This window comes from Lissotriton helveticus, chromosome 2_2, assembly GCF_964261635.1.
Source record: "Lissotriton helveticus chromosome 2_2, aLisHel1.1, whole genome shotgun sequence".
Lineage (NCBI taxonomy): Eukaryota > Metazoa > Chordata > Amphibia > Caudata > Salamandridae > Lissotriton > Lissotriton helveticus.
In genome coordinates, this window is record NC_136060.1 from 189,549,517 (window position 1) to 189,573,890 (window position 24,374).

A 24,374-nucleotide genomic window follows, 5' to 3' on the forward strand; every position below is an offset into this window, starting at 1 on the left:
GCTGTACATTAAAACTTAATAAGGACAAGACGTAAGTTATGGTGTTGGGCAATACCCTCTGGAGCAGTGTACCGCGACCCCTATCAGAATGTTTGAGCATGCTGCTGACCTCCAATAGCCCAAAAAAAAGAGCCTGGGGATGTGGCTTCATCCCAATCTCAAAATGGAATACCAAGCTAAAATAATTTCTTCCAGCTGCTATGTCATTCTGAGACCACTCAAATTCCTCCCTCTTACAGCCAGTAGAGCGATTGTACAGGATTTACTGCTGTCACGCCTGGATTATGGGAATGCCCTATACCACGGCTCACCTTGCTATGTGGAGAAAAGGTTACAAACTGTGCAGAACGTGGCTTCTCGACTTCTTTTAGCTACACCTAAATATCACTCGGTTACTAAGGCTCCCAAGGATCTCCACTGGCTCCCGGTGGAGCACCAGATTCAGTTAAATCTTTGTGCATTATGAATAGGGCGATAAAACAGCAGAGGCCCCTTTTGCTATGGTAATTAGCCTCCCTGTACGTGATAAGAAGACTTCTGCCATCTACTCAAGGTCCCTAGCACGCAGAGATTGCATTGGGGTGGATATTTCACATCCTTTTTGGTGTCCAAACTCTGGAATTTTTAGCCTCTCAAACTACGCCTTCTGGAGCAAGAACTCACTTTCCGCAAAGCCTCGAAGACCTGGCTGTTCAGGAAATAACTTTTTAGTCCCTGGATGTTTTACGGTATCAGTGGCAGCACTGGGAGGCCTTCTGGTAGCCATGCAATATATAAAACGGCTGAATAGAATAGAATAGAACACCTATTCAGCTAGAGCTAGTCCACGCTAGAGGTACTGAGGAGGGCATTCATGGTCGGACATTAATCAGAGGTTTGTACATCTTCCCCGTCTCCCCATCATTAGGCAGCCAGTGATCCTTTCTACAGAGGTCGATTCCGCTCACTTCTATGTGACACTGGAAAAGGATAAATTGCTTTTACCATCACACACAAACGCCATGTACAGGCTCGAGCACTTCTTGATCGACATTCTCTTAAAAACGACACTAATTCATTCGAAGGCTCACTGGCATCTGTAGACCCATGCTGCGCCTTCAAGGTTACGTCCCCCGGCTACAGACAGCATCGGTCTGCCTGGTGCACTTCCCGCCCTTGATGAGGGACTTGGATGGATGCGTTCATTTGTAAGCCCTGAAAACAATCAAGGGTCTGGCTAAAAAGAACCGTTAGCGGGCGTCTAAAAAAGAAAACAAAAAAGCTCTCCTGGTTGTGAACATCTACACATTAAGGGTGAATAAAAATGCAATCAATGAATTCCAGTACATGTCACTTATTTCAAAAAAATGTTTCATGTCAAATCAATAACTATAACTCGTTTTCTCCTAAATAAAAAGGGAACAGCCCGCATTCAAATAGATGTTAAATATGATACGCACATACAATTACAGGCTATTTATCTGGACTGTTTGTAGACAGAATAATCACCCACACATGCGATCCGCCTCACTCGCAGGACTGGACCTTGCATGGAGTTGATACTGCGGAAACATATCTAGTTCGTTTGCTTAACATATATATGATTTTATTCTGTTTATGTGTAAGGCACACTCTCAATGCCATCATCGAAGCAGTGTGGCTTGAAGTCAGTGACTGAAAGTATACGGGCAGCGCCTCCGTCTGGGCTTCGCAGCACTCTGGAGCGCGCAGCCCCTCACCTGCATGAACTGCTGTCAGACTCCACGTCCTCCTCACTTCCTCGCTCGTCGGCTTCCGGCGGCTCGAGCCAGCGTGGCCCCTCGCAGTCCTCCAAGGTAAACACGATGGGGGGCACTTCGGAGGGGGACGCCATCGGGCAGCAGAGGATTGGGTTCGGGCTGTCCGGCTGCCTCCGGTAAGCAATGGACGCCAGGGGCTGGGGCAGGGGCAGGTAGCCGGTGTCAATGAACTTTCGGCCGGCAGTTGTTCCCCGGCTCCAGAAGTCTCCCTGGTGGCCGTCACCTGCGGAGGACGAAGGGGCCGCCTGGTGACCAAACCAGCGCCATCGGCCCTTCAAGATCTGCTTCACATCAAACTCCCTGCGCGAGCCAGACATCCTCAGAGAAGGACCGCCGCTATCGTCTAGGCAACAGAGCAAAAAGCACTACACGGAGAAGGAAGGGGGTTTGAGCATCGAGACACGGCAGACCGCGCACATGCTACGCCTGTCAGCAGCGAGCAGGTCTGGAGTGCGGGAAGGGAAATTATCTATTCACATTCAGCACGCACGCACGCGCTAATATTCTTTAACCCAATCAAAAGCTAAGCAAGTAGCAAAGGATGATGAAAATGGAGCACCAAAAAACACGGCACACGCCAATCAGCTTATGCTGAACCACTGCACTTTCTATTACCCAGCACCACATCTCCCGACCATTAGCGCTCAGACACTGACAGCATTCATTAAACCCTCTCAGATGCGGAACACCACCCCCTGCTCTCAAACCACAAATGACAGAAAGCCCCAGCGCTGCCGCTGGACCGTTAACCCATTCGGTACTGGATTAAGATGCCCAGAAGAAATGTACACAACTGTTTTTCTTTTGGGCTCGGTGGCAAGCAGAACGCAAAAGATAAAACACGATTACCAATGTTTTTTTAAAACACAAATAGAGATGCATATAAATGAAAGTTGCAGTATGATAACCATAACCGTCAGCGCGCAAGGCCAACAAGAATTGTTCTTAAAGTGATGATTTTTAAGGATTCGAGAGATGCCTTTTGTAAAATTGCAATTCAGAGTTGGACGCGGACAAAAAATGCAGCATTTCATCCTAGCTCTGTTAGATGTGTACCCACAGCACGCCAGACTCCACGTCTCGGTTCCGCCACGGTGGGGGCAGCCGCACGCATCCTCTGTAGCCAAGAAAGGTACTCAAACACTTATGGCTGCGCCGTTCATCACCGGGCATTGCTCTTCTGAGGTCACAGACAGGAAGCACTGGGCCCCAGGCCGCAAAAGGATATATCACATGTCAGGTTGCATAATGGGAGGTCGTGAAGAGGCAAAAAACGAGGAATTCCCTTCATGTAATGCAAACGTCTCAGATGACCGTGGACAGGCCTAAAAGTCCCCATGGGAACTGAGGCAGCAACAACTAACCACAGGCTATCGCTTCAAGACAGTTGAAGCCTCAGACCACGTTCAAATCAGATGCGTTCCATCTCGTCTCAAAGCTGCAGGAAGATGCAGGTGCCAGAGGGCACAGGCGAACAGAAGAGTGGTCCAACGCCATGCTCGGAAGTCACACCAAACCACGTTCTTTATGACCAGGCCAATGTGTCTGCTACAGAGGAAAGGCATCAAGGCGGAGAAGTATGCTAGAAAATATCAACTCTGGGCACTCAATATCGTGGCAAGCATTTGCAAAGCCAATAGGTGTGGCTTTAATATACTAACACATTCAAACACAAGCACGCACAAGTGTGCTCAGAGTTTTGGTGGTGTCTCCCTGGACAACTTGTCTCGGTTTATGACTCCTACGTCTGTGCCCAGTTTCTGATTCCCTGAGCTTGTGGTGCTGCACGGCACCAGCACCACAATCTAAAGGATTAGAAAATAGCAGGACCGCTTGCTGGGAATAAAATACAGGACACAGATTTAGAAGATACAGAATGTGATAGGACGCACAGAGACACACACTAATACTCTATGATCATTTGTGCTTGCTTGTGCTAGCACATTTACGCCAGATCTATTAGCTTTGCCAAGGTTGGTTGGAAATGTGTTTGAGATCTCTAGATTTTAGCCGGTTTGTTATTCGGTGCAAAAAATGTGCATTATATTCAGGATTTTGAAAGGAATTAACATGTCTGACCAAATTCATGAGGGGTAGTGATTTACATGTAACATTTCTTTATTAAAAAACGGCCAGGGCACAGCCCTTTTGTGGGTAAGGAGGTGGAATGTTGTAGTCGGTTAATGTTCAAAAGAAAAGATTTGTGGAGGAATGTGCAAGTGGCTTCATGTTATTCCCAGTGAAGGTTGAAATGTCCCTGAAAAATATTATCACATAAGGAGGCGAGTTGAATAGTGCTTTAATCAAGAAACCCATCAATTAGACTCTTGTTGCCAAGTGTGCAATATAAGATATTCAGCCTGTATGGTTTAGGTGTAATGTTTGAAATCTCCACAGTGAAGTACTTTAATGAGGAGGAGTTCTGGAGTAAACATTTTTACATTTAAGAGCCTTTGAGTGGTTAGAGACAACACTTCTCCACTAGGTTTTAATGTTCCTTCGGACATTATTAAAACTTTATTGTTCATTTTTTCAAATAACAATGCAATACATTACATATATAAAAAAAAAGTTCAGCCTTCATACCATAGATCAGTGAACCATTGAATCAGTTTGAATGACTGACAATACAACTTTTTTCAGTTGAGGGCCATGGAGATTGGTCACTGTTGACATGTTGATGTCTGCAATTAACCAATCAATGCCGCACTCTTCCTCCAACCCACCATTCGCATAATGTTCTCTCAAACATTAATACGGTAAACCCTAATGGTCAGATGATGAACAGCATAGGTTTCCATGAACACGGTAGCAACTAGGTAACAGTCCCAAATGAGGGAAGATATGGAAGCTGTAGTAGTGACGGCAGTGCCGGAGTTAGGAGGCAGCTTTGATGTGATGGAGATGTGCCACTAAACTGAGAGGAGGAGACCCTTCTGAGTTGGATTAGCAGATTGGTTTTAGCGTTTGGGAAGTCTAGCTCTGGAGACTATGCTAGTAGGATGTGTTGTGATATCAGACATTACAATGTATGCGGGGCCCTGGTGTGTGTTAGAGGTATTGTGCATGGAAAGATAATATGAAGCATTGAGGTTTAAGTGTACATGTTAGGCTCTTCAGCAGTGGCTGTATCAAATCAAGTGTAACGGGGAGACAGGTTAGGAGAGTCGCCCTTGGGAGGAGAGTGCATTTCAGATAGAGTGTGCAAGGGATTGAGCTGCAGTTGGTTGTGAAGTAGTTTATTTTGGCGAGTGGTTACAAAATGTGTGTTCTGGTCAGTAGTAAGGGTCTGTAATGAAGAGTGAGGTGAGTAATCACCCCTCCCATATGCATCCTGTCTAGAAGGGATCAATTTCTGCTGTGGAGAGACAAGATGCCATTCGCAGCGAATGGTGGGGGGAGGGATAAGCATTGAGCAGGCCATAAAAGTGAAAAACAGGCCGCATAGACACACTTTTTAAGCAGTTTAAGGAAATGTGACTCTATAATCGCACGTTATATACCGACAATGTTTTCAGCTAGTAATAAGCAACAAGAAAATAAAGTGATTTGCTCAGAATCACACTAGATATGAAAACATTGGGATTAATCCCAGGCCTCTCAGAGCTAAAGGTCGCAGAGTGGTCACCAGTTCTTAACCTCTCTCAGATAGCTCTGCAAGAAAGTGAAGGAAAAGTTAACACAATCCTCGCTTCTAGGAGCACAAACAGTTTCTCGGATGGGTATGATGAAGCTATGTAGTCTGCATCATTTTATGAGACTGCTGCATTTTTACTTTCAACAAAGCTATGATTACCCCCCACAGCAACAACACCCTCCAAGTGGAGATCAATGTGTGGTTCATGATGATTAACAGCAGGTCGCCAGAACCACCATTCAACGCAAAATACTACTGGTGCAGCAAAATGTTTTCATAATTTGCAACTTGGAAACAACTCATTTTCAAAAACGTTTCAAGGAATAAGGACGAAGATATGAATGTTTCTTAACAAGGTTGACTTTTTAGCTGAATTTATTTATCTTGCCCGAGTAGTAGCAGGCAGACAATGTGCCCTTCTCTGAGTGAGAACTTCATGGATATGGTAGTCAGGGAGCCATTTAATAGATAAATACTAACACGATGAGCGTGAAATAAGCATTCGTTAATTGACAATTATCTTGATGTGACTCCCCCTTATTTCTTCAGTCCAATTGATCACTGGAGCAAATGTACGTGGATCAGAACTGTAATGTTAATGGACCCTTATTAACCCTTTCAAAGTTTCAAGCGGTGATGAACACTATCGAGGGGGTATCTGACCACTAACCATTTACTATGATCTTTGAACAAAGCCTACAATTGGTTTGAAATGATTAATAGGTGTATTGTTTTGTGTGTAGCTATGTCTCAGGTTTTAATTGGCTTGTTTTGAATAAAAACAAAGGCATGCAGGAACAAGAAATGTTTAACAATGTTAATTGTTCTAGTCTTTTCTTTCTGGTCAGACTGATACTAGCCATATGAAGCAAGCTTTCTTGAAGGCACAACACAGACCATCACTGCCCGCAGGAGTTAAAGAGCCAAGCACATTCAAAGGGATATCAGTTGTTGGTAAGCGTATTTATGAATTAAGCATCCCTGTCAGAAATGATGTAAGAGGAGTGTATAAAGATGAAGGTGCCTGTGAATCATGGTTTAAGACAACAACAAGAGCCTGTCCTCAAGTGCAGGAGACGGATTGCCAGATATTTGACAGTATAGGGAGGTCAGAGAATGAAGCAACCGCATTAGTCACACATATTGGAGGTCTTCCCCCGACATTGGAAGCAAAGGGTTGTGAATATATTCGGAGGCGATATATGACAATTTCACAGTAAAAATGGCTTTGTAAAAATGTTAACATTATTTAGTAAAAACAATTAATTTCTTATTTAAAGTCAGGCTAATAATATGTGACTTATTCACCTAGGGTCCACGACGATTCTCCACTTCAGTCAATTTTATCATGAAAGCAGAGAGCAAAGGACAGGAGCAATAACACAACAACGGATCACTACAAAGAGATTGTGAGCTACGCCGGAGATAATAAAGATACATTGTTTAAAATCCCAGCTCTGCAAATAAGTCTATAGGTGTTCCCATCAAAGTGCTGCATAAAGCAGAAGACCACGACATAATATGCAAGACAAATACCGGAGACGGTGTACCACAGCAAATCATTGAGGCCGAGGATACCATGAACTGCCAGATGTCTAATATTACAGTCACACACAGAGATGGCAGAGTAGCACCGCTTGAACAGGTCTACAGTCGAGGCAGGCATACTTTGTACACGATTAGCTAAATAACATTCCTTACAAACAGTTTATTTTCCCAATGATAAATGTATTCAATACAAATTGTAGATTGAATCAGAAATATTTTTTTTCACATTGTTTTGTAATTTAACAACGTCATTCTGAACATATTTTCATTGTTATTATAAGATACAATAAATCTTCATCTGAACCCATGTCTTATATGTTTATTTATAACAGTGACCCCTGAAGAAGGGACACTCTGTCCCGAAATGCATTGGGCAATGGAAATCGCAATGTGGAATACACAGATGAAGATTTATTGTATTTTATAATAACAATGAAATTATGTTCAGAATGACGTTGTTAAATTACAATACAATGTGAAATTTTTTTCTTTCTGATTCAGTTTAAAATTTGTATTGAATACATTTATCATTTGGAAAATCAACTGGTCGTAAGAAAAGTTAGCTAATGGTGTACAAAGTATGGTATACATTTGGTATACGAAGTGATTGAACAGTAGACATTGCATGCTAAATACATTTGGCAGTGCTCACAGGTGTTTTAGGCTCAATTTGGTCCTGAACATGTTCACTGTTACTGTAGGGATATAGGTAGTTCCCGAATCCTGGGATGCACTCAACATAGGAGTACATTGAAGACATTGTTCACGCAGTTAAATAGGAGTGCCCCGTTCACCCTACAATTGTATCAGGTAGCTGTTATATCATGCTTGCAATCTGGTAGTACTCACAGCTATCGAGACCACTTACAATATATTGACAAGTAAATGTAAATGTAAATGTAAATGTAGTTGAGCTTATATAGCGCACAGCTACCCGCAGTGGGTTTCCCGGCGCTTGCTTAGGGAACCCTTCCTGATATTCCCCTGTGAGATAGCAGGGTATCCACAAGGTGAAAGTCAGGCATCCCGCCGCGATGGGCCATTGTGGAGATTAAGCAAGCTGTTGCCCAGAGTCGCAGAGTGTGAACCCGTGAGTCGAGGAGGCACCGGGGCGAGAATTATCGAGTCCGTGGAATTTTTAGCCCAAGACCCACCGGGGCGGGGAATTGAACCCTGGTCCAGGACCGATCTCAGATTCCGGGTCTGCCGCCTCTAACCCCTGAGCCACACAAGTATGTAGACCTGAGACAGATACTAACCAAAAAAAATGCCTATCACCATAAGATATTACACCACTTTTAATAAGATTCATATGCGATGGCATGCACAACATCCGATTCATCGCCTCACAGACTGTATCTGTCATTTAGTGTCACTCTTATACATGTGAACTATTTTCAGTACGTATGAAAGCAATCAAAGTCAAGCACATTCATCAAGACCAATATTACTGTGTTATTATAAACAAAATATGTATTCTCATTAAGGGATGCACATAGGCATGTGCCTATAGAAAGAGAACGACTATTCTACATCATTTGTATGCTGCTAAAACAGTAGAAATCAATAATCAAGGCTGAAGAACAAATATATCAAATGTAGAACTGAATTGCACACTATTGTCTAGCATAAATCTATTTAACATGATAGATTTTACACACCACTGGTAGAAAACCCAGTTCCAGTTCAATAAAGCATGACTGCCAATCTCCCAAAGGTCTGAAAAACATTCATGAACCAAAGTAAGTCAAACACAGGCAGGCAGCACTGCAAGGCTCCAAATCATATTAGCCTCCCCTCAGTCAGAGGACACCCAACTGGCTGCCCTCTATAGTTTCGGTCAAAAGTTTAATCTCTCATCACAGGAAGTTGGTTTTTTTTAACCACTATTTTTAAGTGTTTGTCTACAGAAACAAGCAGCACTTCCTTTTCAGTCTTAGACGCGCACGTATGTGACATTAGAGAGTCATGACCTCACCACATGTACATGTATGTTGCATTACAATGTAAGTCGTCACAGTAACCCAAATACAACAGTTCTGGCAGTGGGGGCGCAGTTCTCTTCTTCATAGTCCTACCTCATAACCGTGTTGGACAACCAAGTGACAATTTGTGGATTATCCTCATTATTACAATGGATTCAACCATACCCCATCACACACACAGATCATAAGTCTTTGTTTCAAGCAATCCAGAGAGTGTTTTTCTTTTTTAACAACATTTCATGGTTTTCTGATTTGATGTTTTAACTGAAACAGAGCCCATTCTCTCTTACTAAAGAAAATTTCAGGGGCCGCTACACCTAATTCATGGCTTGTTACAGCTGTATTTTTTTTAGGAGTTCTGATGTTATAGTCATAGGAAGAGTTAGTGACTTGTCCAGAGTCTCCTCTTCTCAATGATATAATGAATTCCCGTCTTGCTGTAAATGTTGTAAACTCATAGCTTTAGAACTTTATTAAACAAGATGTTAGGAAGTGACCTGAAATAAAGGAGAGGAAACTTTCAAATTGTGATTTACCTCCTGCCCGAATGCAGAAGTGATCTCAGCAGAAACTGGGGACCCTACATATAACCTACCTGGGCAAGAAAAATTGCCTGAATAATTAGGAACTTCATGAGGCAGGCAACTTGTCCTACACTCACAGTGCGGTAGGTGAGAGACAGTGCAATTCCCAACTGGCCTCACACGAGAACCTTCAGAAGAAGAGGAATCTGGAGGAAGGGGAGTCTTGTTGCTCGGAGATGAAATTAGAGTCCACAGACTTTCCCCCCACTGTACTTCCTGATGCTGAAAGACCACATCAGTCTGGTAAAAGAGACAAGAGAGGGTTCTTGGAGGTAGCTTTTGACTAATTGTTCTTCTGGTGAGATCAGAGTGACTGAGGTGAAGGTATTATCCACAGAAGGATATGCTACTGAGGAACTGCAGCAAGGTGACAATTTAGAGACTTGTTACACTTTGATTTCATCAGTTTAAGGGAGGCCTTCAAGATTTATTGGTATCGCTCCACTTTTGCTTAGTGGTCAAAGGCTGAGAGAAAATGGCAGGCACAGTTTGTGGCAGAACTAGATGGCCATACTTTGAAAAAGCTCTGTGCCAGCCCCAAGCTCTCCGACAATAATACTGTTTGGTGAAGCAGATGGAGTGGATAGAGGAGCCTAATGCTATTGTCGGAAATCTAAAATTCACAAGGGGTTCATTGAGGAACTGCTCCAGTATGAAGTGGAGGTAGGCGAACCACTTCTCTGCACAGAGCACAACTAAACCACAGGAGGAGCAGCTTGAGAGAACTGTGCTGAGTGTGCTAGTAGTGCTTGATGCAAGAGAGCCCTCCTGTGGAGCCGGAGACATGGAAAAAGTCAGTGCAGGAAAAGACAAGTGTTTACTCACAGATGTGTCACTTGACTGCTTGAATCAAGATAGGTGGCCTGATCACTCTGGAGCCTCTTTAGGAACCAAGGTGGGACTACCAGCAGGGAATCTGAAGGGAACACAAGAGACAGAGAGACCCAACTCTATAAAGGTGGCGAGTTGTGCAATGATGTACTTCAATAAAATCCTGAGGCATGCAGCAGGAGCTGACAGGCCATGGAGTGTGTTGGCTAGCATTGCCTTCTGCATATTTCCTCTCAACCTCATTGTGACATCAGAAGGCAATATTTATGGGAAGGTAGGGTTATTGACTCCTTGCATCTTCATTGGCTGGCAGTAGTGATTTGCTGCTCAGAGACCAGCCTTCTACCAGAATGACCACATGAAGACCAGACTGAGCTGAAATACCAATCCCTCACCTAATTCTGTGCCGTATATTATGGGGAGTGAGGTAGTATCTGCTATAGAGATGCATGCCTGAAGGGAAATCTTAGCAAAAAGAACAGATGATGGGTGGAATGCTGGACAAGTTAAATATTCACAACCAGTCACAGATCTGGATTTATTCACTCGTTTATTTGCACAGCACCCCGGATTGGACCCAGCCATATGCAAATATGTCTTGACCCTGCTTGCCAAGGGAACAATCTGCCCTGAAATGCTAGGCCAGGTCCTCCCTGGACCAGAACCAAGAATCCTGGGACAGGTTTCAGGGAATCACCCCTAATCCACCAGGCTAACTTGAATCCTGTGGGACCGTGAGCACAGGATTCACATGTGGGCATACCCTTCCCACTTAGGGCAACAAAAGCAAAACGTACAGATCATGGGTGGAATGCTGAACAAGTCGAACATTCATCCCCAGTCACAGATTGGGCTGGACTGTTCCTATGGGGAGCAGAGTTAAGACTGATTTGCACATGGCTGGGCGCAAACTGGAATGATGCAGTGAGCAAATAAAGATGTATTTAACCCAGATCTGTGACTGGGGATGAATGTTTGTTGGATACAATGAAGATAAGATGAGCACGCTGTGATCAGAGTGAGGCCAGTGAGAGGTGCCAAAGACAGTACTAAAGGGATAAACCAGAAGGAGAATGGGTAGGTTCCCAGTTAACAAAACCTTGGATAAAGAATGTATTTGTTGCAGGCAGAACACCTGGAGGGTAAGGACTCATGCAGCAAAAGGCAACCTGAAGCTGAGAAGAGGGATACCGGAGTGCATTCAATGAGGACAGTTAGATTACAAAACAGGTTCAACAAGGGGGGGGGATATATTGTGGGTAATTTATTAGCTTGGCTTAGCAAGAGCGATGCAGAAAATAGATGGATACAGATATTAACAGGGTTATGAAAACAAGAGATTCTGCTCTTGTCTAAACCTTTAAAGCCCTCTTGAATATGTGCGAGATGTGCTGAGAAACGTCCTCTACCAAAACTGGGAGATCCGGCTATGGTATTACTAGAGGAAGAGGTGGCTGAAGAGGATGTTTTATAAAGTATTCTCGCAACTACAACCTGAAAAGGCTGGAAAGATAAATTAATCAAATTAATTTGCAGTCAAGCTATTGAAAAAGCTGTCGACATGTATCTCAGGTCATATGTTACCTATCTTCTGTATGACACTGACTGGGGGAAGGGTCTCTCAAATTACCAGAGAATCAGGCGCTGTAGTCTTAAAACATAAAGAAGATAAGCCAAAAAACCAAATGTGCTTCAGACTCCCGATACCATTTGAAAGAGTAAAGCGCTCGCAAAGGCACCCATCCCCTAACTGTGGTGACTGAACTCATACATTGGGCCTAGTTTGGTGTGATGTCAAGTAAGTTATCCGGAGTAAACCTTATAGACCTCCACAATTGTCTTGAGATGACTGGTACAATCGTGAACCAATAATGGTCCTTTGTTGGATGCTAAAGAGGCATTTAACTCAGTACAGGGTTACAGGTTACAGTTAGAGTCAGGACGTGTGTGTGAGGGGCTCGTGCTCAGCTCACCCGGAGACGAATGCGGCGTACCTCAGCGGTGTCTTAGCGGTGATTAATCATCGAATCCCGGTTTTGGAATCCTGGAAGCCTGCTGGTAGTTGAGCGTGGAGGTGCGGGGAGCCGTGGCGTTTGAGGTGTCGGCAGAGGAGAGCGGGGAGAACAGACTGCAGACCCCGGAGATTAACAGGGCGTGGCACGGCGGTTGCTAAACGCCGGCCGGGCTCACCTGCGTTCGTTTCGGGCTGCTTGGACTCGATTTTGTGTTCGTGTGGAGCTGGCGTCGGCGGAGTGCTTCACTTGTATACAGTAAGGCCTGTGAAAAGCGCTTATTAATAAAATACAAGACGTGTGCTGCTTGACAATGCAATTTTAGCAGTCTGGGTAACGTGGATGTGGAACTGTTCGGAAAAACTATTGCCAGATACCGATGCATATTAACTCTATCGCTATTGTATTTCAGCATAATTATGGTTTAAAAGCGCCCTTTCCTTTTTTTGGACACACTTGTGGAAAGAAGGACCATTCTTGGTAATATACTAATATTACTGGACTGTATTTGTAATTTTGGCGCCATTGTCTGCTGGGGACTGAGCTATACAGTACATAATAAAGCAATTGGGGCGCTTGGCGAGCTACTTTTTCTGAGATAATTTAATATCTGGAGTCTCCCTGACACTGAGCTTGACTAATATACTCTGGGGACTCTAAAAGACATATTTACCAGGTGGAGCCCTTGGGACCTGTTGCCAGTCGCCTGTGGATCGGATCAGTGTGGGGAAATCTTTTTGTACCGAACTTTGGTCTTCTGTGGAGGAAAAAGCGAAACACTGCCCATTTACCTACCCTGTCGCTGCTGCACGAGTCCTCCCGCCGCCGCACTTTAATAACGCCGAGCGGAGGACTCGGAATCCCAGCAACCCTAGCGGCTGGGTGCTGGCGGGTACCGTCACAACTGCGCCAGGAGGTGCTACAAAGGGGGCTGACCCGGGCAAAGGGCGGGCCGTTTTGTGGCCGTTCGGGGGCCGAGGGAGGCCGGGCTGGGCCCACTCTCTTACATCTACTTACGTTTTTGCCTGCCCTCCATACCTATTAGTAAGATTGTCATGCACTTGACAGTGTGTATCTATGTTACGTGTTTTTATTTCACTTACTATTAGGGACTGTTCCTATATTGCCACACTTTACAACGTCTATTACATCCAGTTGACATTGGGCTTCCCCCCTGGTTGCCTTTTGGATTATAGCCATCTGTTGAGTAACTGTGTTGGAGGGTTATATTATCAGGGGTCTGTATGGTCACCAGCTTCGGTTGACCTTTGGAAAAGATAAGTAATAAAAAAAAAAAAAAAAATATATATATCACTAGCCCTGTTATATAACCCTAATACCTACCTGTTGGTCTTCCATGGCAGCCACTCCCGATAAAATCGTACTGGCTGACGTAGGGGGAAATAGCAAAGGCACCCTGGATAACTATTTCAGAAAACCTTCCCTCGATATGGAAAGGGATTGTGCACTGGCTGAACGTAGGGCAGAGCGTCGTCGCTCTATTGAATCTATTAAAACCAGATCCCCGATGGTTGTACCATCCCAGATTAATCTAGTGGGTGTAGGATTGACAACAGGAAATGAGGACCCTTTATCTACGCAGGGTATTCCAATGCTTCTGCGAGAAACGTCTCCCACATCGGCTGCCCTTAATAGTGCGGGTAAAAATAACACACTAACCCTTAGTGATATTAATACAGGTATAGAAGTCATACCCGATACACCCCGGGCAGTAGTGGTGAATTCTAAAAAGAAATCTGGGAATCGGGAGGTCCCCAAAGTGTTTGGACCGCCACCAAATAAGAGACGGACGAGGGGTGGTGTTCTACAAAAAGCTAAGATCAGCCACTCTGACTTTGGAAAGGGCAAAAAGGCTATGGTTACACCTGCACTTCCTCCAAAGACCACTCTAATTACCAATTTAGGTCAGGACGCACCGCATGAAATCATATCATCTATAAATACCCCTATATTGACCGCACTTAACCCCGGTTCAATAGCTCCTAGAAATTGCACGCCCAAGGAACAATCGTCTGCTGTCTCTTTTGACAACATCGAACATCTATTCAGGTCATTTATATCTCCCATTTTAGAGAGGCTGAAGAGGTTGGAGCAACGGCTGGGGGATTTGGAAATGGCCATTACCAACAAAGCAGTTCTATCGATAGATACTGCAAAGCCAGCCTTACCCCCCGTAGCCATAGCAACAACCTCGATCCCTGTAATCCAAAAGGACCTAATGCCATCTAGCAACTCCTTGAGCTATGGTCATCAAGGGGTAAAGCGACCTAAAGTAGTTCATCAACCCGGCCCACATACCTCTAAGGAAATCCCAAAGAGGGCTAACGCAACCACCGTTAGAAATAATCAGGAGGTAGGGCGCATTCAGATAGAGTAGGAAATCGAAGGGGCCGCCAAGTTGAATTACCACCAGACGCGGTCCCCTATGTGGTTGTACTCACGGGCGTCCCCACCTTAGAAGACGGCAGGAGGGAAGGCTTTAGCCAATTAAAAAACAAAATCATGCACTGGCTTAGCCAGCACAGACCGCTCCCAGGCAACGTAAATGGCGAGATTGTCCATGTGCGGCGACTATCCTGGCTGGGGAGCAAAGTGAAAGATATAGTGGGTGACCTAATAATCATTAATTTTTAGAGATCCAGGTGCGGTCAGACACATCCTAAATTGGATGCCAAGGTCTACCGGCACAACCATCGTTCCCTGTGACCTAACCTATTTCTACCCAAGATCTCTGGTGGCTCCTACAATGCGTTTAGGGGTCCCCCCTGTAACATTTAATAATCAATACATGTGGCACGCTCCTAATCCTATTATGCCAAAAAATGTACTTGGGTGGAATACTGTACCTTACAGGGGACACGGGAATAACTTTAGGGGGTTGGACCACTTGCAAGGAATTAGGGGAATGGACAACCTATTGCCGTTCACCCCCCTTGAAGTCTCTAATAGATTTGAAGCATTTTCAGGCTTGGATGACTGCGAATGACGGTTGGGGCCCCCTGTTAATATGCTCCCAATTTATAAGATAAAAGGTAAAAAAGATAATTTGTGTCTCCAAAAACACATTTTTGCTCCTGTACAGATTATTAGTACACATGAACTTTCCCCTGTGATAGCCCCATAGCCTGATATACAAGCTCTTGGGGAAGAAACAACATCACCTCCCCAATTGGCTAATTTGTCGGGGATAATTCCTAGTGTTCTATTGGAACTGGCCCCGGTGACACCTTTGGATGTAATATCCCCAATTAGTAATGAAATCCCTGGCAGCACAATATCATGGAACATAGCGGGTCTCGCTTCAAAAATGAATGACGCAGATTGGCGTTTAATAACCATGACCCATTCCATCATAGCTCTCCAGGAAACATGGGCCAGTGAGCCATCACACTTGATGGGATACAAAACCTTTTTCACCCCGGCAGTGCCTAGCAAAATGGGTAGACATAAGGGAGGGCTATCTATATATTTGTCTATCCATTCTGGTCCTACTGTCCTGGGGAGTTTCTCGGATTGTCCATATTATCAAATACTAAAGGTAACATGGGGATCTCTGAAAAATTTTGCTATAATCAACTTCTACAACAACATTCCGATTGCACAAGTGGAAACTATAATTAAGAATTTGTCAGGCACCCTCAAGATGATTGTAGATAGCTGTCCTGGGGATTTGGCCCTTATGTTGGTAGGGGACTTTAATTGTCCCTTATGTCCAAGGAGTTTACAGGGTGTGTGTGGCTGGGAAGATGAAAACTTAGGGGTGTCAAGCCATTTTGTCCATACAAAACTAGGGGATATACTTAACAACTTATTGGTGGACCATTCCATGGTATTTATTAATGAGGCCTGCTCTGTGCCCAAATCATTTACACCTACCTTTAACGCTAGAGGGGCAAAATCAATTATTGATTTTGCCCTTCTTTCGGCACGTTACGCCCCACTAGTTACTAAATGGGAGACCCTCGTAAGTGGCATCAGTAATCATTACCCCATCTCATTTATCTTTAAGCTAAACCTGGTTACGCCGCCCCTTAATATCCAAAGCAATTATGATCTTAACCCCATTCTCGGTCAGCGTAACGGATTTTGCATTAAATGGGAGAAGGTAATCCCGGCGAGTTTCCTAAAAAACCTAGTGTCCATTTCCCAAAAGGAAATCAATACGTGCTTGACCTTAGAGGAGGACGAAGAACTAGTTTTGGACTCCTTTAATAAAATTTGTTGTTCAATCAAACACCTCCTGACCAGAATTCCACGCAATATAGTCAAGAGAACCCCTGGGTGGTTTAATTCAAACTGCTCCAGGGCACTGAGGGAACTTAAACAAGCACTGCATGCCACCCCGCTAGACAGAGCCCAGGTACAAATGGCAAGGCGCAATTACCGTGCTGCCTTGGCCAGAAGAAAGAAAGATATAAAAGCTGAAGCTTGGGAAGCCCTCCATGTAGCAGCAACACAAAAGGATACTGTTGCCTTCTGGAAGGCTGTGAACGCTCCCTTTTACCAAGATGATCAGGGCCCTCGTTTAGACAATGCTATTACAGCTCAGGAGTGGGTGTGTCATTTCCAAGCTCTCTATGACACCCCGGTTTTGCCTGTACTTTCCCCCGAAACAGCAATAAGTACGGAAGTTGTAGATTCTCTGTCCCCCTTAGACATTCAATTTAAATTGGAGGAGGTTTATAAAGCCTTAAGGGAAAGCGCATCTTCTAAAGCCCCAGGACCAGACTCCGTCCCTATTGATGTGTTCAAAACGTATCCCGATCTGTGGGCCCCTTTACTCACCAGAGTCCTGAATTGCATGGGTAAAAGAGGTATTATTCCAACATGGAAGGAGGCAATTTTGGTCCCGATTTATAAAAAAGGGAACAGGAATGATCCTTCCTGCTATCGGCCTATCTCTTTGTTAGATGGCTTCATGAAGATGGCTGGAAGGGTCATTCTTGCTCGCATTCAGGACTGGTTGGAGGGACAGGAAGTGCTATCACCTTTTCAGTATGGGTTTAGGAGAGGGCGGGGGACAATTGAGCAGGGGCTAAACCTCTCCCTAACCATCTCCAAATATATACACGCAAGGAAATCTAACCTATACGTGATATTCGTGGACCTCAGCTCCGCATTCGATTGCGTTATGCACGACAATCTTTGGCAGACTCTGAGGGACATTGGGCTGGACAACAAAATAATAGATTACATCAGAGAACTCTATGCTGAGGCGGGTGCAAGAGTAAGATACGGCCAGAGGGGGGAATGCACTGAGCTCTTCAAGATTAATAGAGGGGTAAGGCAGGGCTGCATATTGGCCCCCCTGCTATTTAACCTCTATATTAATGGAGTGGGTTCTTGCTTAATACAAAAGTATTACGATTATCCGGTAATCAAAGGCAAACCCATCCCCATCTTACTTTATGCTGATGATGCGGCTATCCTCTCGCAAACAAAGGTGGGTCTCCAGAAAGCCGTACAGACCTTCACTAACTTTATGAATACCAGGGGGCTACGCGTAAACGTCTCGAAGACATTTACCATGTCGTGCGGCCCAAACAAACAAAGATCACCATGTCCAATCACTTTAGAGGAACGGAAGGTGGAGCTAGCCGACATCTTTTGCTATTTGGGGGTTCATTTCGATAGGCAGGGCACGTGGAAGCCTGCTGTGAATGCAAGGGCCATGGCATTTAATAGAGCAATTGTTGCTCTTATGAGCTTTGCTAAAAAAATAGGAAACAGGCTGGTCAGGGAACTCCTCCAAATATATAAATCGAAATATGTGACTATTGGGACCTATAGGGCGGGCATCTGGGCCTGGCAGCAAGTGGAGGCGATACAGCGACTCGAGAATAGGTTCCTTCGATTTATAACTGCTACACCGGGGAGTACTCCTATATATGTCTTACACGCTGAAGTTGCTCTCATTTACATTACGGACTATATAAAAATAGCCCCGGTTTTAATATGGCATAATGTCTGGACCAACCCTGCCACAGATCTGAATAGATCCATCATTGAGGACTGTTTAAACTGTGATGGGATGAAAAATATTAAATGGCTTAGCTACATTAAGAACTTTGTCAGTGAGATTGGTCATCCTGAATACTTTACCGACCCAGCCTCACTGGAACAGCTCTCACGATCCACGTTGAAAAAGATCTTGTTGGAACATTTGGAACTGCAAAGGTGGAAGGGCGAAAGGAATAAAAAATCTGTCATGAGCCACGATGAAGTGACACCTAAAAGGGGCACTCAGCTGTACCTTGTAATAGACCACCCCCTACAGCATCGTAGGCTCCTGACATACTTCCGCCTGGAAACCTTCTATAGACTTGTATCGTTCCCGAATTGCTATGACTGGACGAGAGTAAAAAGGCGGTGTCCCTGTGATGACCATTCATTCCAATCAAATATACACTGCATTCTTTTTTGTACTTTATACAGCCACTCCAGACGACAAATCTTAAAACCCCTCCTGTTAACTTGGGGCTTAAGGAAGGCAAGAGATGCCTATAACAAACTCAGGTCCCTAGAAGATTCTTTTATCATCAGCATAGTGAGACTTAATTTGAATACAATTATAAGAGCGAGACGGACCATCGTCATGGGATAGCAAGAGTTAATTAAGTATTTTTAACTATTATGCAATTAAATTGATTGTATTGTTTTATCCTTTTAACCACTTTTATCAATTTTAGAAAGATCTAATTTTAGTAATGTCTAAATCTGAACCAAAAAGACGGAATTTTACTTGTGATTTTTATGTGCATACTTTTATGAATTGTGAATTCAATTCGAATAAAGTCTTTGAACTGAACAGTACAGGGGTCCTTTATGTTAAGAGGCCTGCAAAATAGGGGGATTATTCCCCACATTCTCGGATGGATCCAGTTGGCAAATGGATAATGAGGTATGACGAGATGTAGTAGGGGAAAAGAGCATCAATTGTGATTGTTATTTTTTATTTGGATTGAACATAGAAACTGAAAGATTTATTTGAGGAGACAAATCCTCTGATTTTAAGGAAGCCATGTAAACATGACCTTTTATAACAATTGCATGTGTTTTACTATTTGATGCACAAAAAACCCAATAAAAGTCGGTGCAAAAGAGGATGAAATGAGCCACTCTTGTGATCAGTTGACAGGGACAGTGTCTGGGAAGCCCATAATGATTCATTAATATTTTCACAAGTCTCTTAATCAATTCACAAAATATGTTAAATTGTATCCCTGTTTGTGTCAGGGGAGGGAAGCGAGACACACTAACTTTTGAAGCAACAATCTGAGTTATTTTTCTACTCACAGTTTGCATAAAGCTCTCGGACGTCACCGACGCTCCTTTACAATGGTGGTGCCTGTCTGAGGTTACACAAAGGAGACTTCATAAAACCGTCTCACACTGAGGGGAAACATCCTCCCGCAGTTCATTCAGTTCCTCTGTATAGAAAGAGGCACACACTTGATAAGTTTATTTTCGGAAGGCTGCATCATGTTTGGGCCTCTCTGGGTACTTCACCTGAGGTCAGTGATGTGTTTATGAGACTGGTAATAATGATCTGTGCTGAGGGGGGGTGGGTGAGCCACAGAAGGCTCGAGCCATCTGGCTGTGGCTCAGCACGAGGTCATTTGCAACTCACGTGCTAAACACGAGCCCAACAGACTCCAGCTAGTTCTCTCTACAGCTGTGCTTCCACCGATGCTGTTACTGCTTCCAGGCGCTCCCCATCTAAGAGCTGGCTCCTGACGGCTCGAGCACAGGATGCGAGTGTTAGAGGGAGACAGTTGTGTTTATGTTTAATGCAACATTCATAAAAAAAAACCATTTAGATCAAAACCAGATCTCACATATGAGAAAGGGGAGGAGGGTCACAGAGATTATTTGCAATAATATTAGCGAGCTGCTGCTGTGTTTCAATATAGAAAATACACCTATCCCTGAATATTAGATGTAAACACATTTAGAATTTGGACCAGTGTCCCTGCACACAGTCAGTGACCTGGCCAAAGAGACATGCCCGCCAAGTATCACACTTCACGTGTGACACTATTGCATTTCAGTGTGGTGTTCCGCATACCCGCAATGAAATGCGTTGTCACGCATTTAAATGCCACTGTCTCAATTTGCTGTACCAGTGCTGAAACTGGTTACCAGGCTGCTATCGCACACACTGGCTCTGCTGCTCCCTGCAGGGACTTGCCAGCAGGCTCAGTAAACAGTTAATAATCTTGAACATGGTCTGCTGCTTGCTACAATGTTACTTCTTTTAGCCCTGCTGCCGCTGGCCTTAGAAATTCCCACCCGCGCCGCAGCTGTCCGGAAGTGAGGTCGGATTCAGGAAGCAGCGGGCGGGGGACTCGACTGGAGCGGTGCGCTGACTGCTGTCCCAGCGACGTGGCATAAGTGCGCTGCTGCCTGCGCATATTTATTACTGGGGCAGGACGGCAGTATAAACACTCTCACCATCATGGCAGGGCATTGAGTCGAGGCCTCAGGCGTTGCGGGGAAGCAGCAGTCAGTGCTGTGCGGCCGCGACCGGTGTGGCTCACCCCAGCCGCAGTACCAAACTCACGCTCAGAGTACTGAATTGCCCCATCGCTGGGCATGTGCCCACGGGAGGTTTGCTAAAGGTGTTGGAAATGCAGCAAGGGCAACTAGTTTGCAAGTGTAAGTAAAGCAAGGCCTCCGAAGCTTGAAAGTGCTGTCAGACAGGCAGAAGATAAAACGGACTTGCCACGTCAGACCCATGGATGCACTCAACCAAGGCCCCTGTGCTCAGTCATTCCCAGGAAGGGCAGCAGGCGAGTATCTGAAGCATGTGAGCGGCAATCGGAGCTCATTCAAAAGATGAAGCAACCCCCCAGAGGCGCAACTAAAGTCAAATTTCGGGGTGGGGGCTAAGAAAAAATTTGGGGGGGGGCTGATTCTTCAAGCAAAATGCAGAGTGGAGCTGCAGGGGCTCTAAGCAGGTGGGGGAAACAACAAAGCCTCATTAACAAGCAAAAGGTCTTTTAAAGACCTGTGAAGTACTCAGTGTGTGCGCACAGGAAGCTGTCTCATCCCAGGCTGACACACACAACGGGGGGGGGGCTGAAGCCCTTGGATTCCAATGGGCGTTGCGCGCCTGCAACCCCCACAGTGCACCTCAGAGTGGGGACTCTGTGATGTTTGCATGGGCAGCGGTACAGCCTGCATCAAAATGAGGTGAATGAGCCACACCAGTGCCCGTCCACGAGGACGCTTTCCATCGGGGGCCAGAGCACCCAGACACAAACCTAGGGACGTTCGAGACACCAACATGTGGCATGAAATCCCTGCAAGAAGTACTTGTCCCAAAGAGTGCGGTTCAGGCGCAGTCTCTTGTCACTAGTGTCACCGCACAGCTTAAGCGACTCACTGTCACGAGGCTCGTGTCCTCAAGACACTGCTTCATGAAGGGCCCCCCACTGCGGTTTCAGGGCTGAGGACACTAAACGGGGACAAGTGTCTCCACATCACTGAGGCTGTCCACGTGTATCCCATGATGGCCGGGTGCTGATGCAACTTTAGCCTCAGAAAGGAATATAAAGCCTCTTGGAACAGGACTGGATTGAGCCGGCCGATGGTCCGACCCCATGGTAGCTGCACATGACAGGAGCACAAGGAAAATACAAGTGTGTGCAGACATGTGTCCGCTAGGCTTAAGCAGATAAGGAGTCAGGACAGCTGATCGGCGTGGACGAGTCTACTGCTGGAGGCGGACCGGGCGGCAAACTCGCATTACCACGACTCGCGGTGACTCAAGGCCTGAGCCTGCCTGCAGCAGGCCTTGCAGATCAGAGTCGCTGCCTTTAATTATGGAGCGCTGCGCCAAAAGCGAAAGGGCAGACATTGGTTAAGCGTGTTAACAGGCCAAGGAGCCCGGCAACTAACCTGCTGCCCCTGAAGGTGTCTAGGCACTTGATCTCATTATGGTAAGAAAACTTTTTTTCTAAGTTGATATTGTGACGTTGGTACTGAGATGTGCTAACTTCAAGGTTAGCGAGGGAAAGGTCGGTGTTTTTCCCGAATAGAAATCCCGTACAGTGACTGTTTCCTACATTAATTGAAAACAAGATGTGTTATATTTAATTAGCTTGTCTGCTCTTCCATTTACAATCCTGAAGCACTGTAGCACTGAAATACGCAACATGTATCAGTGTCGTTGAGCAACATAATTTAATTTGAAAAGTAATTCTTCTTTAAATACATGAAGAAACTATCTAAAACAGTGCCTGGTATATTTTATCGCCGCGTCCTAGGCAACAGCTGTAGCCCAGCATCAGTCCATAGACCTGAATTTAGCTGAACTAATTTTTCTCTCGAGTGCAGCTCTTTTATTCTCTCTCTGTGATTGACTGTCTGGATGACAGCTCTTTCCTGTGTATATGCTACAGTACATATATACAGCTTTCTTTGTGACTAGGGCTTATCTTCAACGTTACAAATGGGGGATGTCATTTCTGAATGGCCATTAGTCTATAGACACTTTACACATAACTTTTTCTGACCTTAATATTTGTTCCAGGATTTTGTGTTTAGGATTACGGAGTCCTCATCTGGGGAACTGATAAAGAAGTGCTCCTCATCCCAAAACGTATAGTAGATTAATAAAAAAAATATATAAAACTCCACACCCCTTTTGTTGCCTGTGTGAAACTTTAACCATTTCTCTTTTGGTCTGTCAGCGTCTGCCATAGGTTAGCATTTTCTCATGAAGGGACATACTGTTTTACACACAACAGCATCCAGGTTGTAACCTATGTGTGCCTCAGCCTCTCTCTCCTGAGCATTGCCCAATGCAGAGTGTTTGTGGCCACTGTCCAATCAGATTAAAAGGGCACTAGGTTAGTTCCCTTCCATTTCTAGAGCGTTGCAGCTGTTTTAAGATCTTCTTAGAATTTCTTGTTGTTCAAATGGATGTAATTTCCGATATTTAATGGTTTCCCTCATCTTCATTGCTTGATTTTGCTCGGTAGAAAGTGTCACTCATAGTCGTTGAAATGTCACTCATTATTACTGTGAAATTATGAAAATGTCACACATAGCAATCTGAAACCTTGCAGTTATGAAGAGCAAGAAAGAGCTGAAAATGGATCAAAAACGTAGAACTGTTACGAACAGGGGCCACCAAAATACGATGGCCCCCAAAATCCTTGTGGTGTCCCTGGTCTGGCGCACAGAACTAGTGTCTGTTCACTAGAGCGAGGGGGGGGGGGGGGGGGGGGGGGCGAAGTATGCAGTTTCTGGGCAGGCAAAGCCCACAGAGAAGCAGTAGACTGCTAGTGTGGTTGTTGGGGACACCGTACACGTGGCATCACACACTGCGCGTGGGCACAGGAAGCTCACCTAAAGGGATCAGTGGGTGGGATGGAGAGGGGGAGGCACACACAGGGGACTCCTGTTCATAAAATAATAAAAAGAGCACGTTGTGAAATGTACTCTGCTCTCGCCCATCCAATTAACGGCCTTTGTTCAGACTGAAAGCCCTTTGAAGAAGCACGCTGCCGCGCACTTCATAAATGTTGCCGGCGTCAAGAACAGTGCGCGCGCGAAGGGCTGAGGCTTAATTGCGCTGGATCGCGTTGACGTGCGCCTCTACGCATGCCTCACACTGTTGCATAGCAACAATGCAATGTCGGGTTGGAGGGCTCTTTGTCCTCATGGCTGTTCACATCAGAAAATACTTTGCCATCCTTCAAGAAGTAAGGGTTCTCTGTTAACAGGGAGTTCTCTGGTTGCTTCTGTGAGATATGCACCTGCTGTGGACTGATAACTTAAGTGGTGCACTTTGTAAAATGGGCAGAAAAGCAAACTTGGTATTCTCTGAGCTTTGCTCGTGTAGTTCTGAAAGTCAGTTGTCTATTTCGGTCTTCTGCATTGTAATCTTCCCTGTTTGCCATCTCAAACTGGAAATTGAATATAAGAAAGTTTGAGTCAGTTTCCAGTTAGTAAGTGGGTGTCTGTCC

The 24,374-nt window shown here is 44.9% G+C and overlaps 1 protein-coding gene across 2 annotated transcripts in view; it reads right to left on the minus strand.

Annotated features, from left to right (window-relative positions):
- KLHL5 (kelch like family member 5) overlaps positions 1-24,374 on the minus strand; it is a 506,424-nt gene that overhangs the window by 346,610 nt on the left and 135,440 nt on the right. The window contains exon 1 of one of the 2 annotated variants that reach the window (XM_078678330.1): positions 1,719-2,417. The exons of the other annotated variant lie outside the window; for it this stretch is intronic. Within the exon in view, the coding sequence (XP_078534456.1) occupies positions 1,719-2,095 (377 nt within the window). The 5' untranslated portion in view covers positions 2,096-2,417. Of the gene's footprint in view, positions 1-1,718; positions 2,418-24,374 lie in introns of those variants that run through there. 2 annotated transcript variants of the gene reach the window in all.